At 40.2% G+C, this 21,808-nt stretch overlaps 1 protein-coding gene across 2 annotated transcripts; it reads left to right on the top strand.

The window, feature by feature from the left end:
* Window positions 1–1,489: 1,489 nt before the first annotated feature.
* sfpq (splicing factor proline/glutamine-rich) lies at window positions 1,490–21,601 on the top strand. 2 transcript variants are annotated; one of them, XM_056399394.1, is made up of 13 exons: window positions 1,492–2,296; window positions 2,902–3,093; window positions 3,203–3,504; window positions 3,622–3,717; window positions 4,109–4,305; window positions 4,441–4,525; window positions 4,630–4,741; window positions 4,862–4,910; window positions 5,816–5,922; window positions 8,279–17,192; window positions 20,601–20,649; window positions 21,265–21,343; window positions 21,470–21,601. In XM_056399394.1, exons 1-10 carry the CDS (start codon window positions 1,616–1,618, stop codon window positions 8,387–8,389), a joined length of 1,932 nt encoding a protein of 643 aa, XP_056255369.1. In that variant the 5' UTR covers window positions 1,492–1,615; the 3' UTR covers window positions 8,390–17,192; window positions 20,601–20,649; window positions 21,265–21,343; window positions 21,470–21,601. The 2 variants fall into 2 exon arrangements, with proteins under 2 accessions (XP_056255370.1, XP_056255369.1); XM_056399395.1 differs by lacking the exon at window positions 8,279–17,192 and having other exon boundaries at window positions 1,490–2,296.
* Window positions 21,602–21,808: the final 207 nt, after the last annotated feature.

The following is a 21,808-nucleotide window of genomic DNA, read 5'->3' as shown; positions in this document are numbered from 1 at the left end:
GTCTGATCAATCCTTTAACTGAACTGACAGAGATAGAAACAAGTCATTGTTATATAAATCCCAAATAAGGTGAATCCTATTTCAAAATTTAAATTTTACATCAAAAACAAGTAGTTCTTTGGTTCCACTTCAACATTGTATCATCAAATAACAGAGAAATTGCTGTGAAGCCATTTTTTTGGCTTTTTTTTGCCATAATGTATATTGATGAAAGGAATTGATCGAATTCATAAATAAAGTTGAAAAGGATGTTCAGTTTTCCTGAATCTTGATTGAAGTGTGACCATGGTACTAAGGGTTAGTATGTTGTTTTGTATGTTTTTTTGTACCAAGAATTCTATCTTCCCTTGTAAAAATCAAATCAAGTATCATAGAAAACAACCAGAGATGAACATCATCATAAAACATCTTACTATACATGCAGTCATAAAACAAATGACTTGTTGACTGTTTTCATCACAGAGAGTGCAGCGGTTACAGTTCAGCCCAAATCGCTACTTAAGAAATTAAATAATAATTATGAATATATTCCTGAAAAAGTTTTAAAGTTAACTTTTTCGGCTTTTGATGGAATCGGGAGTTTAATGTAGTTAATTGAGATTTTTCAAATTTGATCTTCAGTGAAGATAAACTTTGAAGAAATGGTCAGAATGCATCAACAATGAATTTCCAAATTAGTCACTTTGGAAGTTGAAATCTGTAAAATCATGTCCATTCACCATTGACCAAGGATGGAGCACCAGCTGGGCAAAGCAAGCAACTGCCCAGGGACCCCAAAAGCCCCGAATCTAGTTTTAAGACCTCAATTATCATATTATAAATTGTTATTAGTTTATGTTGGGCTCCAATGTAGTGAAGCGTCACTTTAGCAAAGGGCTTTCATTTTTCCTATTTGTTAAATATTTAACTGGGTATTGTAGTAATATTTCATCATAGGAGAACTTTAAGGCTGCAATCAGCAATCACTTTCATTATCAATAGATTAGACTATTATTTTCTTTAATGATTCATTGTTTAGTGTGTACAAGAAAAGAGCCATCACTATTCCATTTAGCCCATGTAATGTTATTCTGATGCTTGTCACTTGTATTGTCGAGTTTACTATCATACAAAAGTGGGCAATTATATTTACCAGGTTTGGTACCAGTGATTGTTTGGCATTAATCAATAAATCACTGCAGCTCAGAGTGCTGGTTGGTTTCTGGGTGCCTAGAGAAATAATGAAACTGTATAGTACATTGGAGGTCAATAGGGGCCCAACAACAGGGGGGTTAGTCCGACCATGTCACTGTAAATATCTATATAATCTGATATTATTTGGTGATGGGTGGAAACAAATTTTCTGCCGTCGCCCACTCCCATTTAAGATTAAAAGCAAATAGGCTTGCACAGAATGGCTGCCCGGCTCTTGTGACTCCTCCTGCCGAGGAGCGGACCAATGAACGCGGCAGGGAGGTTCTTACTGTGTCGGAGAAAGAAAGACCCTTTTCTACTCAACCGTTAGTCGCCATTTTGAGAAGTTCGACCTGCGAATACCGGCAGGAGGTGATTGCGACGCAGCAGACCTATAACGTATTTGGTATTTTAATAATAGTTTTCGCTAAAATAAGAATCAATGTCTCGATTTAACAATAATCGCGGCGGACTTGGGATGAATCATTTCCAGCAACGCAGAGGCGGTGGGCCTGGCGGCCCGATGCGGGGTGGAGTAATGGGAAACCCGAATTTCAGGAATCATCCATTTCAAAATCAGAACCAAAATCGGAGGGGACCAAATAACAACTTCAACAAACCGCCTAATCAGGGACCACAGACGACTCCCCATAAGCCACAACAGACCCAGTCGTTGCCTATCATTCCTCCACCGAGCCCAGGCCCCGCTCTCACGATGAAGGGCCCGATGCAGCAGCAGCAGAAACCGGTACAGCAACAGAAACCGACAACTCCAGTGCCTCAACCGAAGATTCAGTCCCCACCGCCGAAACCTAACATGACCTCCCCTCAACCGAATCAGGCAAACAAGAATCAGAACCAGAACCAGCAACTGAAGTCACCGGTAGGAAACGCTAACGGACAGCAGCAAAAGCAGCCTCCACACCCGAGCCCAAAGGCCGGGCCACAGCAGGGCCAGAAGACAGGCCCCCAACAAGGCCAGAAGACAGGTCTTCAACAAGGCCAGAAGACAGGCTTCCAACAAGGCCAGAGGACAGGGCCTGGCGCCATGAAGCCTAAAGAGGAACCAGAGAAAAAGGCCATGAACACAGCCAAACCAGAGTCAGACGAGGGTCAGGCACAGGTGGGTGGTGTCTTTGTAACATTTTCTACCGGCCTTAATGGCGTCAATGGTCATTGTTGTTAGCTTGTGCTAGCTCAGTTAGCACGGCTAAGAGTGCGTTCGATTTGAAATATTGTCAAGCCCGAGTGGGTGGAGTTATGTAGCATTCTCGCCATGATAACGTATTTCTAGCTCAGCCGCCTGCTACAACCTATGACGGTACAAGCCGTGATAAAAATCGCGCGCACTATAATTTAGTCGCTTTAGTCGTCCGCCATCTTGTCCAAAGTCCTTACAGTTATATAAATGCCAAACTGGACACCCAAACAAAGTTAAGTTCACGCCAAATTTTAATTAAATACTCCATTAATGTTGCGTACTCTAGCATGCCTGAAATTAACTCCAGAAAATATAGGTCAAGTTTGTTTTCGTCTCCGAGCATGTACAGTGTATGGGGGATGGGCGGTTGGATGGTGACATGAATGAACGTTAGCATGTTATACAACTAGTTGAAGTGTATGAACTTATGTTCTTAAGTGAATTTTCTGCACGCAAGTTTCCTGTATGATTGTATGATTTTAGTCTACCACTTTAGAGTTTTAATCCGTATTATAATTGTCAATCAGGAGGGGTTTAGAGCAACGCTGTCCATGCTGCTGAAACCCGGCGAGAAGACATACACACAGCGGTGTCGCCTGTTCATTGGTAACCTGCCCAGCGACATCACAGAGGAGCATTTTAAAAAGCTCTTTGCTAAATATGGAGAGCCCAGTGAAGTCTTCATCAACAAAGGCAAAGGCTTTGGTTTCATCCGATTGGTAAGACATCTAATTTTTAAATATAATGTACTCGTGGTGCTGATAAATACTGCAATAATACTATAACAATGTTGGGATTAAGACAAATACATGGTACATTTTCTTGCAGGAGTCTCGTGCACTTGCAGAGATAGCAAAGGCAGAGCTGGATGATACGCCAATGAGAGGTAGACCTCTGCGTGTCCGGTTCGCCACACACTCTGCAGCCTTGTCTGTAAAGAACCTGTCACCATTCGTCTCCAATGAGCTCCTAGAAGAAGCTTTCTCACAGTTTGGAATGGTGGAGAGGGCCATTGTCATTGTAGATGATCGTGGGCGTTCCACAGGCAAGGGCATTGTTGAGTTTGCCTCCAAACCTGCAGCCAGAAAGGCCCTAGACCGGTGCAACGAGGGCGTTTTCCTGCTCACCACGTAAGTAAAGATAAAGTTCAAAAGGCACAGTTTTGCATTGTACATAATGTTCCAATACACGTCTATGGTTATGCTTGAAACCCTTGCTTATTTGTCTTTTTTTTTCACCCCTCTTAGGTCACCAAGGCCTGTTATTGTTGAGCCTCTGGAACAGTTTGATGATGAAGATGGTCTTCCAGAGAAATTGGCACAGAAAAACCCCAGATATCAAGCGTAAGCCTTTCACTGCCATATAATTTAAATAGAACTATTTTGGTTTTGAGTTGAATACAGTCTTCATTCTCACCCACTGCTTCTCCAAGTCATTGTTTTGTGAGAAGCAGATGGTGTGATGTGGTTGGCGGGGGAGGGTGGGGTGGTTCAGGGATTGCAGCTGTTAGAGATCAATATTCTGTGTGGAGATGCAGATGTTGATGTTTGAGTCAAGCACAGTAGGGGGTAGTACCATGCCTGACAATGAACACTGATACCAATACCATCTATATTTATTCTATCTATTTCATCTGTCACGACTCCACCCGGCCGACTCATTCTGTGCCTTTAATGCTCATGGGGGAAAAACTGCATGTAATAAAGCTTCATGTATTGTGTCTTGTATCTACAGAGAGCGGGAGGAACCTCCTCGCTTCGCTCGTCCAGGCACTTTTGAGTTTGAGTACTCTAAGCGGTGGAAGTCGCTCGACGAAATGGAGAAGCAGCAGAGGCAGCAGGTGGAGAAGAACATGCGGGAGGCCCGTGAGAAGCTAGAGAGTGAGATGGAGGACGCTTACCACGAGCACCAGGCCAATCTACTCCGACAAGGCAAGTATAGTGGTAGTGTTGTTCAGTAAAAAGAAAATAAGTCCATATCACCAGGAAAGATTCAGTGATAGGATGTGGAGTAGCTCATTGATGAAGAACTACTATTAAATTAGTTTGTTTCATGTGTCCTTGCAGATTTGTTGAGGCGACAGGAGGAACTGCGGCGCATGGAGGAGCTGCACAGTCAGGAAATGCAGAAGAGGAAGGAGATGCAGCTCAGGTATTTGTATGTTAGAATTCTCAAAGCCTCAAGTCAAAATTAGATTAAATCAGATTGGATCTCAACCTGGATCAATTGACTGAGTGTTTTGTGTTTTTAAACAGACAAGAGGAAGAGCGACGCAGGAGGGAGGAGGAGATGCTTCGTAAGAGGGAGATGGAAGAACAGATGCGCCGTCAGCGTGAGGAGAACTACAGGATGGGCAACTTCATGGATGTGAGTTAAACTTCAACACTATAAGGATATAAAAAAGTACATATATGTAATGATGTGAGATAATTCATCAGTATTTTATTGGTTAATTCATTATTCTCTTGTTTTTGTCTTTTGTTACAGAGGGACAGGGAAATGAGAATGGGTGCCGGCGGAGCTATGGGCATGGGAGGTAAGTTATCTATTTTTCTCTATTGTTTTCTTGGGCAATACAATGCTATGTATTAACCATCCCATATACATCAGTGATGACATTTACAGGAGTTTGAAATAACATACTGATATATTACATATATACATTAGAAATGAAACGGTATAGAAATTTAGTATCATGATTATAGAGACCAAAATCATCACGGTTATCAGTATGTTCACGGTATTGTTAAAATGTGCTGAAAATGTTCAAAAGGTAATAAAACAACCTGAAATCATTTCACCAAGTGACTTTGCTTATAAATACACACCTATCGGCATCAGCATTTTTCCCCCCTGCTTTGACGTCTTTCAGACACAGACTGTAGACACTACTGTCACCTGTCCAACATGGTGCTGTTAAACCAGAAACATCGCAGCCATGCTGTGCTGGGGAGGACAGTGAGCTGCAGCCCTTTTTAAAATCACACAATCACCGACCAGTGCATCTCACACGGAGGCTCAGTGGCTATAGCTCACTCTCTCTCCTGAGTCTGTGTGCGCGCTTTGTGGTCATGTGACATCACTCCAAACAAAGTGTAAAGTTTTTAGAGGGGTGAAAAATCTCCAGCGCTGTCACTGCCCTATGCCATGTTTTTGACTGGCGCATAACAAACCCACGTTGCTTACCTAACATGCTGGGTGACTGTTGGTGGTTGATGCTGTACAGAACCTAACGTGAGTCCAATTAACCACAATAATTAACCATGGTTATAATGATAATTCAAATTTAAATGGTAATACTAACCGCAGGGCATTTTATACCGTGATATAGTGTGAAACCGGTAACCGTTTCATCTTTAATATACAGCTATCAAGAAGCTCCATCAGGGGTTTGTCTGACATGCAGTATATCTACTTGACCTGTGATGTTGTTTCTGTCAGATATGCCCTTTGGTGCATCCAACCAGAAGTTCCCCATGGGTGGAATGGGCTTTGAGGGACAGCAGGGAATGGGACCATCCTCAGGAGGCTTGATGGGCAACGAAATGGTAACGTATCCCACTTTTGGGAAGATCAGTAGTTGATGTAGTTTGTGCTTGGCTTTCCTTTGTGTTGGAAAGCCTACCAGCTGATTTTAAATAGAAAAGCCAGCTGGCCGAGCAAGATGGGAGAATATGAATGATTTGTCTCACAGCCGTTTCCGAGTGGCTTGCCTGTTGTTGAATGTGACAGATACGCTGCCTGCTTGATAGGGTTTTTTTCAATGGCAAGCCAAGCCCCCTCAGTTATCTTCACCCGAGTCTTACTGCGTTCCAGCAATGAAACCGTCAGCCTGCACTAAATCAAAAGAAACTGCTCTCCAGTGTGCTGTAGACAGACTTCAGTGGCTCTTCTCACTTTTATCACAGTGTTTGTGTAGTGGACTGGCATTGCAAGCCCTGTCTCATGTGAGCTGGACAGGCACTTCTTCTTGACCGGAAGCAGAATGGCATCTACCAGTGTTTTTCCCTCAACTGTTGACAGTGTGCTTATCCAGTTTTAAATCCCTTTTTTCATACTGTGCTAGCAGTTTTCGTGCATCATGTGTCATGATGAGAAATTAAGTTGTATATGAATGGCTATGTGTTTTTTTGGGTGGCAGTGTGAAATCCTGTTTAAAGAAGACAGAGAACTGCAGTGGGGGTGTAGTTCCTCTTCAGGACCAGCAACTTAAACCTTCTCATCAATCTCTTTTTTGTAACTGAGCATTTATAATGGTTTTAGTGCAGGCTGATGGTATAAGACATTCATCTTAAACAAAATAGTCCAAATTGCATATTACAGCAGGATTACTTGATGGGGGCAGGCATAGCCTTGTGACTGTGTGTTTAGGATGATATTGGTGAATAGTGGACCAAGCCGGAGATCCGTGCTTCTGGACAGAATTGTAGCACCAATGTTAGGTTTATTCTTGTGTTACAGTCGACTGTAAGAGCGGCTAAATGCTTGTTAACATCATGGTGCCTGAATGAAAAGCATTTCCAGAAAACTTCATAACAACCTTTTTCTATATAAAAGCTTATATATGTTACAACTTATTGAACTAGGTTTTGTATTTGAAAGATAGTGTGCTATACATTTGGAGTTTCTGACATAGCAGGCTCATGCTAATATTTATTTGGCTTAATTCTTTAGTGTTGCTTTGGATTTAAAATACAATATTCCTTTTAAAGTGATTTTTGAAAAGACTTTGTTATGGATTTATATAGACTTGGTTTTCAGGTTCAAGCTTCTCAGCAATGTTGACGGCAATGTAACAGTTTCACAAATCATTCAGTTGCATGAAGTGTGCATCTTGACACACTGCGATTTTATAGTCGCACCTGAAAGTGAAGCCCAGTGAAAGTATCTGATAATGATGTGGCTGAACATTTCCAGTTCCATACATTCTACAGTTGTACACATTCTGTTCTTTTCTTAGGTTAATTGATCCATTGAAACCTCATGTTGTAAATTGAAGCCTAACTCCTTTCTTGGATTTTGGCTCCTCAGTCGTTCACTCCTTCTCACTCTGTTCTAGTTCCACAGAACTTGTCTGAACTGACATATAAAGTGCATATTGATGAACAAATTGTTTTTAGTTACAAAAATGGTTGAGCTGAATTTCTTGTGCAATATTGACATTTTATTGTGCCAATATTCTACATATATATTTCTGATGCAGTCCCTGTACTTGAGATTCTGGTCACATATGGGACCATTAGTTAAGCATTTACCTTTTATCCCTGTGGTGCCAGGTCTGTTCTGGAAACTTATGAACTCATTATTTCAGAGTTTGTTATGGTGGCACCTAATTTCATAGTTTTGTTTCCCCTAAAATTCAAAGGAAACATGAATTCCGCCAAAAAAAAAGTTATCAAAAAATGCTTCTATTTGTCTTCATCCTTTATCTGTAATCTATATATTTCTACATATATACATAATATACATTTAGCAAATACCTCTATCAAGAGGTTTGGACATTTATCTGTTGCCGTATTTAATGATCATGAAGATGAAGAGGTGAGCATGGTCAGCATTTACGAAATGCTCCACCTGATGACCAGTAAGGACTGTAGTGTTGGTATGCACTGGAGAGACCATACTAGGTAGGCACTGACTAACGAAAGCATTACCCTCTCTTCCTTTTCCGTATGTAACCTGTGGCACCTGTGGACCTTCATATTGGAACGAACGGTTTCTTCGGATGTGTCTCCTGCTGGTTGTTTTGTAAATCTGCTCACGATATAAAACAAACCACCTCTATTTCCATACCTTTTTGTACACCTCCATATGGACATGAACTGTGTGCTTGCGCACTGACCCACTCCCATACCTTATTCCCCCACCCTTCTATCCACCTCCGTGGCAAATTGACCCCCACAGCGCAATGAGCGCTTTGCCCAGGGTGGTCCTAGGGGGATGGGTCCTGGTAACCCCGGTTATGGCAGGGTCCGTGAGGAGTTTGATGGTCCTACTAAGAAACCCCGTTTTTAAACGCTGCTCTTTGATGCTCCCAGCAGCAACATTTGTATAGATTCTCCAAAACGAACATGTTGAGTCGTATTTCCTGTATTTAAGTTTAAATTGTTGCTACATTTTAGCCTGACAATTTGCTCATTTTATGACAAAGTCAATATTTTCATTTTTTATTTTGTATTGTCAGTAGTATGGAAAGGTAGGTCATCAACTGACCGGTTAGTTCTTTCTGACCCATGTACGATTTTCTTTTCTAGATGTATTATGCTCTGTGAGTCGTCGTGAAGTGATGATTGTAACATTTTTCTCAACTTTCTATGGCTGTGTTTTGTGCCATACATTTGCAGTCAAAGCATGTACTATAATAAAGATAAATTGGTTCCATCAGGACAAACCTTTAACGTTTATTCCTAAAAGTCGAAAACGAACCTTAGGTTCTAAAAGCAAACCAGGTGGTTGTTTGCTCAGATGAAATGATGTGGATACATCCGCCCAATTAAGCCTTAAAGGGTCTATGTGTTATCTCTGCCACAATCCTGACCTTTTTCCTTCAGTGATGCATATAATGCAATTATAAAATAAATAAATAAATAAAAAAACACAGGGCGTTGCCCTGCCTGAAGTGGACGCTCACTTTAAATGCTCCATCTCGTCCTTTTATTTTCTTCCAATCAAATTAAGTCAACTAGCCGACACTTGTTACAAGCAGGTACCCCCCAATTAAAAAACTTTATAAGTTTATTATATTCCAAAGAGGTAATTAAGCAGAGACATAAAAAGTGCAGAATGGCACTGGTAAGACATTTAGCATCTGCGCAGATGTCTATAGATCAGACAGCACCCAGCACTTACCGACTAAATTGTACAGGAGGCTCAATTTATTTTATATTATTAAAATGCAACTTTGTGGTTCCATTCGAACACTGCACTCTGTGTGAGAGAGAAAAGTTGTTGACCATGTTTCATGAAGTAACTCTGTTTTTACAGCCGTGCTTCAGGAAAGCAGAAATACTACACATAGAACCTTTAAGACAGCCTGTGGTGAAGTGTGTGGTTGTAGGTTTATCAAGTGGTCCTTACGAACACATTCTGCTCGTATCACATTCTCAGCCTGTCACTGACACACAGTTAACATTAGTGTGTCTTGTGTGCATGTTTTTGAGCCTGGGATTATTGACTACGTTTACATGCAGTCCAGTATATTGAAAGAAACTACACCTACAGTTAGTGTTGCCCCCTGCTCAGAGGCTGGATTTTGTTTTTAAATTGACAACCCTCTTGCCACTGAGCTACTTTAACAGTGGCCTGGTTGGGGTTTTTTGTATTTCATTTTAATCCTGTGTTGTTGAACACAAGTGTTTCAACTCACTTTTGTTATTTACATTGCTGTAAAATACAGCTCCTGTGCAAAACTGTTTCAGATTGTACCTGCTGGCCTTTTATTAAATGTTTGGTGGCAGATGTTGGTAAGTAAATAAGATGACCATAATGTCATTCCTTCAGTTGGCTACAGTATAAACAACAGCTGTGTAGACGTTAATTAGAAAGCAGTTTATGTCCAGTGAGATTGGCAGATTCTCCCTTCACAGACCTGCATGTAAACGTAGTCTTTTTAGTTGTGGACTTCTGGGGACTACACAGCTCTACAGAGTTGAACACAGTCTTTGCTGAAGGAACTGGCTTAAACTTGTTTCTGGATCTAAGTCCATAGTCACACTATGTACCTTTGCAGGATTGGCAAGGATCTAAGTTAGATGTGTGTAATCATATGTAGTGCTCAGGTGTGAGATCATAACATCCACCACAAACTAAAACAAATATGTATTACAGTTCTGTCTGTGGATGAAAATGTCAGTTCTTACTTGTAAGAACAAGATCACCCCCTCAGACGGGTCAAAGTGACAAATTATTTTTACTTCTTGTCTTGTAGACTATTGTGTAACATACAAAAGTCAGTGGGCAATGCTGTTTTGTTTTGTTTTTTTAAAAAAAAACAAAGAATAAAAATCCTAAACCTGCATAAGCAGTACTTCTCTGACAAGAAGAGTTCTTAAGGTCCAGGTTCTTCTTCCAGAGTCTCAACGCACTAGCTTTCAGATTTATTAGTTATATTTATGCCCCACACCCCTGTGGAGTACAGGAATTAGATGCAAGCTAAATTGCATGGATGAAGCTCATACTGGAATTTACAGCCTGTCTCTGTTGCCCCTTTTCCACTTTTTGTCACTGTCGAGACAAAATGATGATGCTTCACATTCTCAAGTTTGTGGATCTCCTTTTACATCCTGACAGTTCACAGAAAGATGTCTGATCAGCTTTTTAATGGATAAATAGTCTAATAATAGACTAATAAGCTTTTAAACTGAATTATTTTTCCATGTATATTATGTTGCAGAGATTCATTCTTAAAAGATAATGGCATAAACCAGCAATATGTAGTTACTGTTGGTAATAGACAATCCCCAGTATGTTACTTGGCACAGCTGAGGACAGTGCTTTCATAAATGTTTTCCTCTAGTTCTGCTTTTGACTCATTTTTGGACCTTGGACAATGGATACACTTGCCTCTAATCGTGAACTGGTTTACATTTGAATGTGTCTAAATAGCTGCATTAATGTCATCTTCGGAAATATTACAAGTAGCAGGAGCCAACAAACTGTATCAAAAGATATATTTTAATAGTTTTCAGAGTCTGGGTAACTCAATAATTGCTTACCAGCACTGTCTGCCTTCTAACCAGGCATCATGATCATCATCATTAACATGATTTAATTACGAACACACAAGATGTCTCCTATTTCACTGAAAAGTCTGTTTATCATATGTACTCTGGACTCGTATTTTGGTCTACCATTTGTTTCCACACTGGCTGTGATGTCACAAAATACTCAGAAACTTCCCTCTCCGGCAGATGAACGTGGAAATGGTCTTCTAGTGTCAAACTACATCACAGCAGATTGAAGTTTTAATGCTCCTTGATAATGTCACTTTGCGTTTGAAATTCACTCTGCAGCCCACTCTGGTCCCTCCCTAAGTAACAATGTCAGTACCTATCTAGAGGGATTATGACATCACTTTGGCATCAGATGGACACCCGCCTCCGTTCACTGACTTGTCTTGGCAAGCATTTTTCATAGTTACAAAGTAGGTGGGGTTGGACTGAAACAGTCGGTGTAAGTATGAGACGAAGCACATTTCATGTACCTTAATTATTACATTTAAATGCACTTCGTGAGCCAGTCATAGTCTGCAGAACTTGACTACGGTTTTGTGGACAGTTACATTACTTCATTATGGCTTCTGTTGTTGGCTACTGACATTTGTTTTCAATCCTTAAACCTTTGCCATACTTTTCCTCATGCCATTCTTTAACTCATTCTCAAGATGAACTATAAGTGGCTTTCCACCCTAAGTTTGGAGTCACTTGCGTCACACCTCTTTTGTTAACTGTCCAATGGCTGACATTTGGACCTGTAGCAGGACGACAGTGCATCTTATAGCAGTTTGTCAAATAGCTCAACACTGCCAAGACACCAAGAACCTCTAAATTTATTTGAGGTGTTCTTGTTGTGTAAAAAATGATAATGCACCCTGCACAATAACTATAAAAGATATTTAAGAATTTTTACTTGCTTATAAAAAATATCTCAGGTAGCAGCTGAGAACCCTGCAAAACACATCTGTAATAGCTTCTAAACAGAAGACTACAGATATTTGGGAGGATTCCGTAATACTGTTGGATATCATGGAGTGTACACCTGAAATGTTACGTGTGTTTGTGTTATGTAAATTTTTTCTTTAACAGGTTTGACCAGCTTTAAAGATTGTGGACTGTGGAGGAATTTGTGGCTGTGTAGCGTGGACTCATGAATACTTGAGCAAAACAACCTAAACACTGGACTTGTGTGATTTAGCAAGATTCAGCTGGCACTGTGCAAACATTACAGAGGAACTATGCACAGAAGTTTGGAGCAAGGAAGCCATTTGTCATCAACACATTTGGACTCTTGGATCAGTGTAGTACAGTTCGAAACTCGGATTACAATGCAGATTTGGCCATGTGGCATTCACACTGCACAACAAATTCCTGTGAAACCTATAGATAGAACAATTGCTCTGGTAAACCTTTGATTGTTTGGAACACAGTTGACTTAAAGTTGCAACTTAATAGATTTTGGTGATATCAGATTTCCAAATGTTTGAACCTGGTTCGTAGAGAATTATATTCTGCTCTTGTGTCTAAAACGTGAGTATTTACATCTTTTATCAAATGATATGGATAAGTAAATTCTAACACTTTGTATTTCTGTTAATATTATTTCTTTGCAGACTTGAGTCATTACTTTCATAAACCCTCTGGGAATAGACTCAGTTTCTGTAGTTACAGGTGCAAATCTTCTTCTGGCTCCTGTTTACAGCAGCTGTTTGTAGACAAGTGCCAGTGTATTTGTTATTTTTCAGATCTCCTCCTAAAAACTATTTGTGCAACACTATAACTGCCTACTGGGGATTTTTATTACCCATGATCATGAGGGTTATTCCAGACTTGATATTCTGTAGACGGCCTCTAGTAAGATATGTTTATTTTCTAGGTGACCAATTTTGTTCTTAAAATAATGTAATGAGAAAGTGTTGGATGAGGAGCCATGAGTGTTGATGCTTTATTGCTTTAGGAGTATTTTCTCACATAATCGAGATGGACAAGGACATTTTTTAGCCCAATCACTGCATAAGCTTTATGACTCTTCTGAATAGATTTTTTTTAAGGAACTGTCTGGTGGCCAATTTTATGGACGGCATTTGGATTTTTTACTTTTCTATTTAATTAAATATATTCCCTTGAAGCGATCCTCTTGATCACAAAGGGAAAATTCGAGGGAAAAAGTAAATGATACTCATTACTTTGAACTTAAGATAATAACCCTTTTTTTTCTAGTACCATAAGTCTGAAAAATGTAGATGTCATATGACTTCTGTAATATAATTTTGTGTATAGTAAAATGTTAAATAAACATTTTAAATTAGGTTTTTTATTTCTAATTGATATCAGGTTAATTTAGGGTTTTGCTAGTGTAAAAAACAATTTAATCAGTTTTCCTTCTCCACACAGCATTTGAACATCCAACAAAACAGGACGACAAATACTCAGGCGGATTTGGTAATACAATTGGACCGAAGTGTAAATTTTAAAACGTGTAATGTTATGTCTGTATGTTGGTGTTGTGTACCATTTGTTTTTCTTTAACAGGTTTGACCATCTTTAAAGGTGTTGGACTATGAGAAGGAAGTTTCCATACCAAGAAATTCAAAGTCAGTGGTAACCAGAGAATTAGCAGCTGAAGATTTGTCGCTTCTTTCATAGCAGATATAAGAATGAAGAACTATTACTCTCAAGGACCATATAGCATCTGTTTTTGAGAAATTAACAATTCGCGATAGGCAATGGCTCTATGACTTGGACTGCAACTTGGGAAGTTGTAAGATTTTTAACATTTGGTCATTCTTCCTGCACAAGTGAAGAAGATTGAACTGAGGTTCAGAACAGGGATGTCCCTTACTGCCAGCACATTTTGACTTGCAATATTGGTGTAAAAATAAGCCCCTTTCAGACAGAATCTAATGGCAATTTACCATGTTGGTCTCATTTCTGAAGAAGCACCATGGTCACTGTTCTATAACAGTAATGATGGCAATTTTACCAGTTTGGACACCGTAACATTTCTGTTTTCCTTTCAACCTAGAACTAATCTGAATGACTGCAGTCACATTGAAGGATAAGCTTGCGCATCGTGTGTACCAGTCACAACAGCCAAGGAAGTGATGCCTAAAAAGCCATAACCTAATCCAAAACATAACTCGGAAGCAGCAGGTTTGACTGCAAAGAAAAATTGTCATTGATGTCTTTTTGGATAACAAAAAAATTGCGATGCCAAGATCAAAGAGCCATTCTCCTTTTGTACCAATGGCGAGATAAGCAGTACATTCAACCATTCCGTACTGTCTAATCTCACGTGTTGGACGCCAAATATTGCAGATTGATCATGGCTCTTTCAGTAACGGTCATGACTAAATAAAACCATAGGGAACATTAGCAAATAATTCACCCGTGTCTGAATGACACAAAGTTGTCACTTTAACGACATGACAAAGCCAGTAATGTTCTGTAGACCATGTCTGAAAGGGGCTTTAGTATCCGAAGCTCTGACACTGACAGTTTTTATGACAAGGTCATAGTCAGGATTTGTTTAAAGGTGCCACCAAGCACACTTCAGACTGCACAATAATGTATTGCAAAGGTTTGGGACAGTGATGTCTCTGGACATTTTTTGACTAGATTTAACTAAATATGGAAAGCTAAGACAATGGCGATTTGTAAGCAAAGTTCTTCAGCCACAATTTATGTAAATGCAGCACCAAGCGCACTTGCGTGGAGTATGCGATGCTGGAGAAAGACTGTTGATAATTGAACTCAACAGCAAAACAAATACACCCCTCCCTTCAGTGCTTCTTCAGAAACTCAGTCCCCTAAATTCACGGACACGCATTGCCAAAGCAGCAAAACTGGTGCAATCCAGAGCATCCGAAGTGGATACTCTCTAATAGCTGAGGCAAAACAAACCTTAAAATATAAAATGGCATCAAATAAATGACATGCATATAAACATCCAAAACACAATAGAGTAAAAACTAGCGAGAGTACGTTTTTTTTGTTTTGTTTTTTTTTTAGGTTTTTAATAAGCTATACCAACAAAAGACAGGAACTTAGCTTTGTAACTAAAACAGTTGTGCTACTTAAAGTAGCATATCAGGTTTTACATCCAACCAGATAAACCCACTGAGCCAAATTAATTTTTTTTAGGCTTTGTGGCTATAAAACTACTTGCATGTTGTAGGGTCAAATAACATGACACAGAGCAAGCAACGAGATAGCAATCTGTTGCTACAGTTGTTGCTGCAAAGCTAACTGTCAGAGAAGACGAGACGGTTTCCCATAGCCATCACACCAACAGCATATCTCGGCAAACTAAAAAGTAAACCAAATGTCTGTGGACAAGTAATTAACAATACCAAACACACTTATGTGTGTCTGGTTACCTGCTGGCCAATAAAGCAGTTGGGGTGAGCTATTATAAACATTAGGCAACGGGACAAAGAGTATTTACCTATTGGCTCTGTGAAACACGGCAAAACTAATGTTACGTACTCGTTAACCAGAAACGGAGCAACCCTGCATGAATCTTCATATCATTTAACTCTCGGAGGTCTCTCCACCATAGTAGAACTTGCCATCGGCACTACTGGGACAAATCTCAGTTGGCCAAAACCATATGTGTGCCTGTCACTCAGGGTGCAGGCTGGTCCCAGTGGATAAATCCAAGGTTTCTTTCCCGCTGCGACATGCAGTCCACCATTGGAAAGCCTCACCAATGTTAACACCCTTGCTTGATCATAGCACTTCTTTTTCAATTTTGGTTCTTCTGACCTTCTCTTAAGTTGTTCCATGACCATCTCTACATCTTGCCAATGTGATAAGTATACGCCGCCAGCAAAGGTTCATGCATGCACTCGCCTTAACATCACCACCAGTCTCATTTACAGTCCCAATTAGTTCCATTCAAAACTCCACAGGCTGGCGGCAACAGAAGTGTAGACTGCTCTTTATCCATCCCCTGTCAATCTTTAAAGTAGCACTATCTGTTAGCATGCACAAATATCATCTCTCGCTCCCACTGCCCCCTTTCCCCCGTCTCCGCTCTTCTCTTCTTTCCCTTGTCCTGTGCACGTGCATGAACGCCCCCTGTTGCTGATTGCCTGGGATTGCAGGTCCAAACCACTTTAAATCCCATTTAGAGAGCCAGGGCTGTGAAGGGACAGAGCACACACTGAACGGACAGCTAGTTAACCATGAGGAGATATTAACCAAATCTGACAGTATCTGAAGTGTAATAGATTGGAATCGCCGCCTCTACCTTTTTAACAGACTCACAGTAACCATTAGAGGTCTGAAATGGGATTTCTGTCCCCTTTTTGAGCACATTGTGATGGCATTATGGAAGTAAAAATAGAAATCTAAGCTTTGACCCTTTTTGATAGAAGTTCTGAGTCAAGATTTGTTTAAAGGCAACGCCAAGCACACTTAACAGACTGTAAAGTAAATTAGAGAGATTCAGAATGATGTTTCCTGTTGCCAGCACAACACATTTTGACTTGACATTTTGCATCACTGGAGTAAACATTGAAACCAACGCTTTTACACGGACATTCTTTAACAATACATGTACCAGACTCCTCAGTAACTAAGTTACAGATGTCTGAAACAAGGATGTTCCTTGTAACCATCGCATTTTGACTTTGCATCATTAGAGAAAAAATTTAACCCAAAGCTTTGACACTGACATTTAAAAAAAGTTCTCAGTCAAGAGTTCTTCAAAGGCCTTCAGGCCGCACCTCACTCATATTAGTCCTCTTGAAAAATTCTTGTCCTTAAACATCTGAACAAGCGCCACCGACCTACGTGAGGTAGGAAGTCCCATGCACCTTACGGTTAAAGAGAGGATGGCATGTTGTGTGAGTGTGTGTGAGTGCCTGTGTGTGTGTGTGTGTGTGTGTGTTTCCTGTCTTTGGGTAAATGTGAGGTGCGTTAGCTGCTGTCAGCCAGCTTGTCAGAGACAGGCTGCCCCAGTCCACAGTAGAGGCTCTTCTCTGCAGTTGGGTTACAATGACGATGAGTAGTTCTGCAGAGGTCAGTGGACAGTAAAGCCTGGACTTGTTTGCACTGCAGCCAGAGGTATGCTTACACAGATCAGCTGAACAAGTAAGGTAAGTGTTCCATCCATGTTTATAATACAAGATGCATAGTTCTCCTATAACGTAACTCTTGTTTCCCACGTCACTGCTCAGAGTGACATCTACAGGGCTTCTGGCATCACACTTAATAAGAATGGCATCACAGTGCAGATCTCTGTTCTTCAACCTCTCTGTGTGTGGGTGTAGCAAAGTATTATAGCCTGTGCAGTGTGTGTGTGTGTGTGTGTGTGTGGTTGTAGTACTTTGGCTTCTCTGTATGTATGCATGAAAACAACTGACTGGATGGCTGAGTCACTGGTCCAACACAGTTTCACAACGCAGATGTGTGCAACACAGTCCTGAAACCTGACACTTGGCATATTTTGCAAACTCTGGAGGTCCAGAGAAACAGTATCCTGTTTTTATTTTTTGGCATTGCAAGTGTTAAAACCAACTGAACAATGAACTTGGTAATCAGCAGAGGAAACAGACTGGATGTGTACTACAGCAAACAGAAAAGGGTTTGAGTCAGACACAAAGTCCATTTTCCTACTGCAATTCTGTCAGAAAGCTCTTTGGGTGGTTCTGTGTTTGTGTTTGTCAGATCAAGACACTGTACAGAGATGATTCTGGTTAGGTTCCTTCAGTAACTACATTTGAGAAACAATAGCGTATGTGCCAAAAGCCAGTCTTGGTTTCTCATAAATAGAATGTGCTGTATTTTCAGTTAGGGGTATTCCAACTAATTTCCCTTCTAATTAAACCCAAATTCAAATTTAGACCAGTGACAAGTGAGAAAACAATCAGAAAATGGTTCAAATTAATCTGTGAGTAACGGTCATTGGTTTAAGTGTGGCCAACTCAAGCAGTGAGTGCTAGCATCAGGGGCCTTCTTACCCTGCAGGTGAATGCCCACATGCCTGGGCTGAGTGTTAATGTATTGTTCTGGTCAGCTCTTGTATTCCAGTTTACTAATGTTCATTTTCTAGATCAAAATGCTGTCAAACCGCACTGGTTCTGTGAGATCTTGAAAAGTTGTCTGTCCCACTCTGCTCATTTATAACGAGAGATGGTAAGATCATACAAACTTTGCAAAATTTGTTTGTCACTGAGTTGTGTAGACAATGTATCACTCCTCCTTTTGTGTGCCTGTAAAATGTCTCAAACTATCAACATTAATTTTTGTGGTACTGGGCTGGGACGTCTGCAGTTTTGAAGTGAAACTACTCACATACTGTTTGGGTTGTTGTGGGTGGGATGTCAGACATGTTTTAATCCAATATTCAGTGCAGTTTGTTGTACTTTGATTGTTACACCACAACGTCTGTCACTGTGTGTTTGTGTAGATGGAGTTTGGTGTGGACTTTGTCTTTCTGTTGAAGGATGGAAATTCAAACTGATAATGATTGGTTTCTTAAGTTCATGTGTTTTTTCACTCTCAGTTCTTTGCTTTTTTGCACAACTGCTGTCGATTTGAATAACGAGTTAACAACCTGTGAATAACTATCACCTTAAGTATCTACACTGCCAGTTTTTTTTTTTCCTAACTATGGTCTAACTATTACACCAGTGCACTGTTTACAATAGATAAGTGTTGTAACGAGAGGAAGCACAGAGTTGGTTGCATGGCTTTAATCATCGGCCCGCTAACAGTTACTGAACTGCACCGTTCAACAGTAAGCCAGACTTTTAAAATGGAGCAAATATCTAAATCAGAGGTGATTTAAAGTTTAGTTAGTTACTGTATTTATCAATAAGGTAAACATCTTGAGCAGGCAGCTCATGGAGACGATTAAGGTGCGTCCAAACCCCTTGGTGCCCAATGGTCTCTGTTTGTTTAAAACCTGCACTCCTCCTTGGAGTCATAGCTTACTCAAATCTGAACACACTTACATGATACACATATTTTTAGCTTCAGTGTGAGTTGTGCTTCCAGAAGATTTCACATCTTCAATGTCCATTGTCCATAAAGCTGCTTGGAAAACAGAAAAAATTATACTGATTGTAACTGCAGAACTTGCTGGAGAATCATCATGTTTTTAAGTTTTCCTCAGTGTCAAAGTAATACTGTGATAGTTGAGTATAGGTCTATGGGTGAATTGTAAGCAGGAAATGCCAATAGTTTATTTGGCAAACGTTAATGGTGCCAATTTACCATCATGTAAACAAGAGCTCAAGTTCTAGCCTGCGGTGTAACTCTGAATCCATGGCAATGTCATACTTCCTGTTTACTTGCCCAAATAATTTTGGGAACTGTGGTTACTAAACTTAAACCCCTGATCTAAACAATGGTTGTTGGCTTTAAGGCAGTCGTACCACACACAGCAGAACTGTATTAATCTTTACTTGCTGATTATTTCTCGTGCTGCTGGCAGTCAGGGGTTTGTCAGAGGAAAAGCAAGATTCATAGTTTTTCCTCTTGGAATAAAATTTTGCAGTAGCGCTGGAGTCTGTTGCTTTCCTTTCTTCTCTCTTCTCAGTACAGTACTACTCATATTTTGTCACTTTGTCTGTTACACCTGCTCTTTCATGCCAGTGACCAGCCAGCCATGTTGAAAAAGTACAGTACATGACGACTGTGGCCATTTCCTTTTGTTGCTTGTACATAGGAGTTGTCTTGTAGCTGCAAAGGACCGTGGTGCTACCTGGACTTTATGGTTCTCACGAGCTCTGATGAGGAAACTTCACTGTGTTGTCACTGCCATGAATCCAGCCCTGGAGGCTCTTGAGATGAATCTGTCTGCACTGTGATCCATTTTCTAACTCAGTCCTCAATCCTGATTGGCCAAAAATCTTTTTTCTGTCTCCTACATCAGAGTGTGATGCCAGAACGACCCTTTCTGCCTCTAACGGCCTCGTCTAAAAGGGCACAGCCCAAAGTCTGTACTGAAAATAACCCTCTTCTGTACAAGGTTACTCATCAGTTATGTGCAGTTCCCAGCTCTTTGGGGTTTTGCAGTAACACCCCTGATGTGTCAGTATGAAGTCCAGCTTCACATGGTTTGGTAACAGATATGAAAGGATTGCAACAGATTTGAATGTTGTCGTCCTGAATTTGTCTCGTCTCCTCTGCAGTGTCACAACAAATGACTCTACTTCAGTGTGCGGAGATGCCTCTGTCACTCTCCTGTATATGAACTTTGTCAGACTACATATTCGTACCTCACCTCACACTGACATACATATTAACTTATTTACGTGTAATGCATGTTCACATCATAACATCATAACCTGTGTTTACAATTCAAATCTCCAGTCACTACCCACACAAACATGCACATGCTAAACACACACAAACACCTAGATGCACAGACTCATTTTGTCTTTTTAAAGGTCAAAACCTCAAAACAGTCATGGTGTTTATAACAAACAAAAAAAGTAACAGTTGAAACCCGCTGATCGGTTCACTACCAGACTCTCATTGTTTGTCTCTCACCACAGGAGCCTCGACCAGTCGAAGGAGGCTGAGAATCCACATCGATTGCACACGGTAAGATCCACAGTAGTTAGGACATAGGCCCACTCTTACTAAGATTAAAATTTATTTTAAATAACATACCTTGTAAATGCTATTTATTTTTACAAAATCCCTATGGTGTGTCTGGAAGTGCCTAGTCTTTTACAAGAAACAGCTGTTGTATTCCTCAAAGAGCAACTTAAGACCATGTTTTAGCTCAGACACGTCTCCTTCATAAATTCAAAAACATGCATTTGATCCTTGACGCCATCACCTTAGCTTTAACTTAATGTTGGCCTGACAAGGCTCCAGCAGAGGTTGGGAAAGTCAGGCCCTGTTTGGACCTGGTGTTACTTATTATTAGGTGGTCTAGGCAACATGTGGACATATTATTTTAGCATTGTGAATGTAAATGTGTCTGAACAGGGGATGTGAATGACTTAAAGGGAGGGAGTACTTTCATCATAAATGCAATGCACACTTTAATAATTGGGTAATAATTAATTATTAATGAAGTAACTGGACATGTAATTTAATCGATTGCCGATTGAAATTTAATTGATGCCTCATTGTTTTTGTTATAGTTCCTGGCCTTTGTTGTGTCAGTGTAACAGTTGATTAACTTCTTGTTTTTTTTCTTGTTGGTAGGTAAAATGAAGACTGATAAAATATCAGAGCTGCACAAGACTCAGAAACTGCACTGTGGTGATGTCAGGATGACTTCAACGTGAGTTTCCTACACTTAATCAGTCACACATGGATGTGAAATGTTATTAGTTGTTACATTAACATTGTATGTAAGACTGCACTGGTGTATTTAACATAGAAATACATAATCTCCACTCCCTTGCAGAGCTGCAGGTGGTGATGCAGATGCAGTACCAGAGGAATCCAGCAGAGGGCGCACAGTCTGCCGGCCAGAGGGGGGGTGCAATGTTGACTCTTGCTTTAAGGTTTTGATAATAAATAAATTCATAAACTTGAATTTTGTTTGTTTTTCTTACGGTGCTGATGTTCACCCAGTCATTTATTTGAGAGTTAATCTGGTATTGTGCTTGAAAGACCAGTTTTGTAAGAATGTATAATGTTTGCATATTTACCCACATTTAAATTGCACCAGGTGAAATATAGAGACTAAGAAAGAACATGTAGTGTATCAAAAACATGAGAACTGCTCCAGGCTCTCTCCAGC

The sequence above is a fragment of the Seriola aureovittata genome, chromosome 16 (assembly GCF_021018895.1).
Source record: "Seriola aureovittata isolate HTS-2021-v1 ecotype China chromosome 16, ASM2101889v1, whole genome shotgun sequence".
Taxonomy (NCBI): Eukaryota; Metazoa; Chordata; class Actinopteri; order Carangiformes; family Carangidae; genus Seriola; species Seriola aureovittata.
This window is presented reverse-complemented; position numbering and strand designations above follow the sequence as displayed.

Coding starts and splice junctions, on each gene's coding strand:
- sfpq (XM_056399394.1), top strand. CDS start 1,616: ATGTCTCGATTTAACAATAATCGCGGCGGACTTGGGATGAATCATTTC. Junction 3,505..3,621: donor GGCGTTTTCCTGCTCACCAC/GTAAGTAAAGAT, acceptor CACCCCTCTTAG/GTCACCAAGGCCTGTTATTG. Junction 4,911..5,815: donor CGGAGCTATGGGCATGGGAG/GTAAGTTATCTA, acceptor TGTTTCTGTCAG/ATATGCCCTTTGGTGCATCC.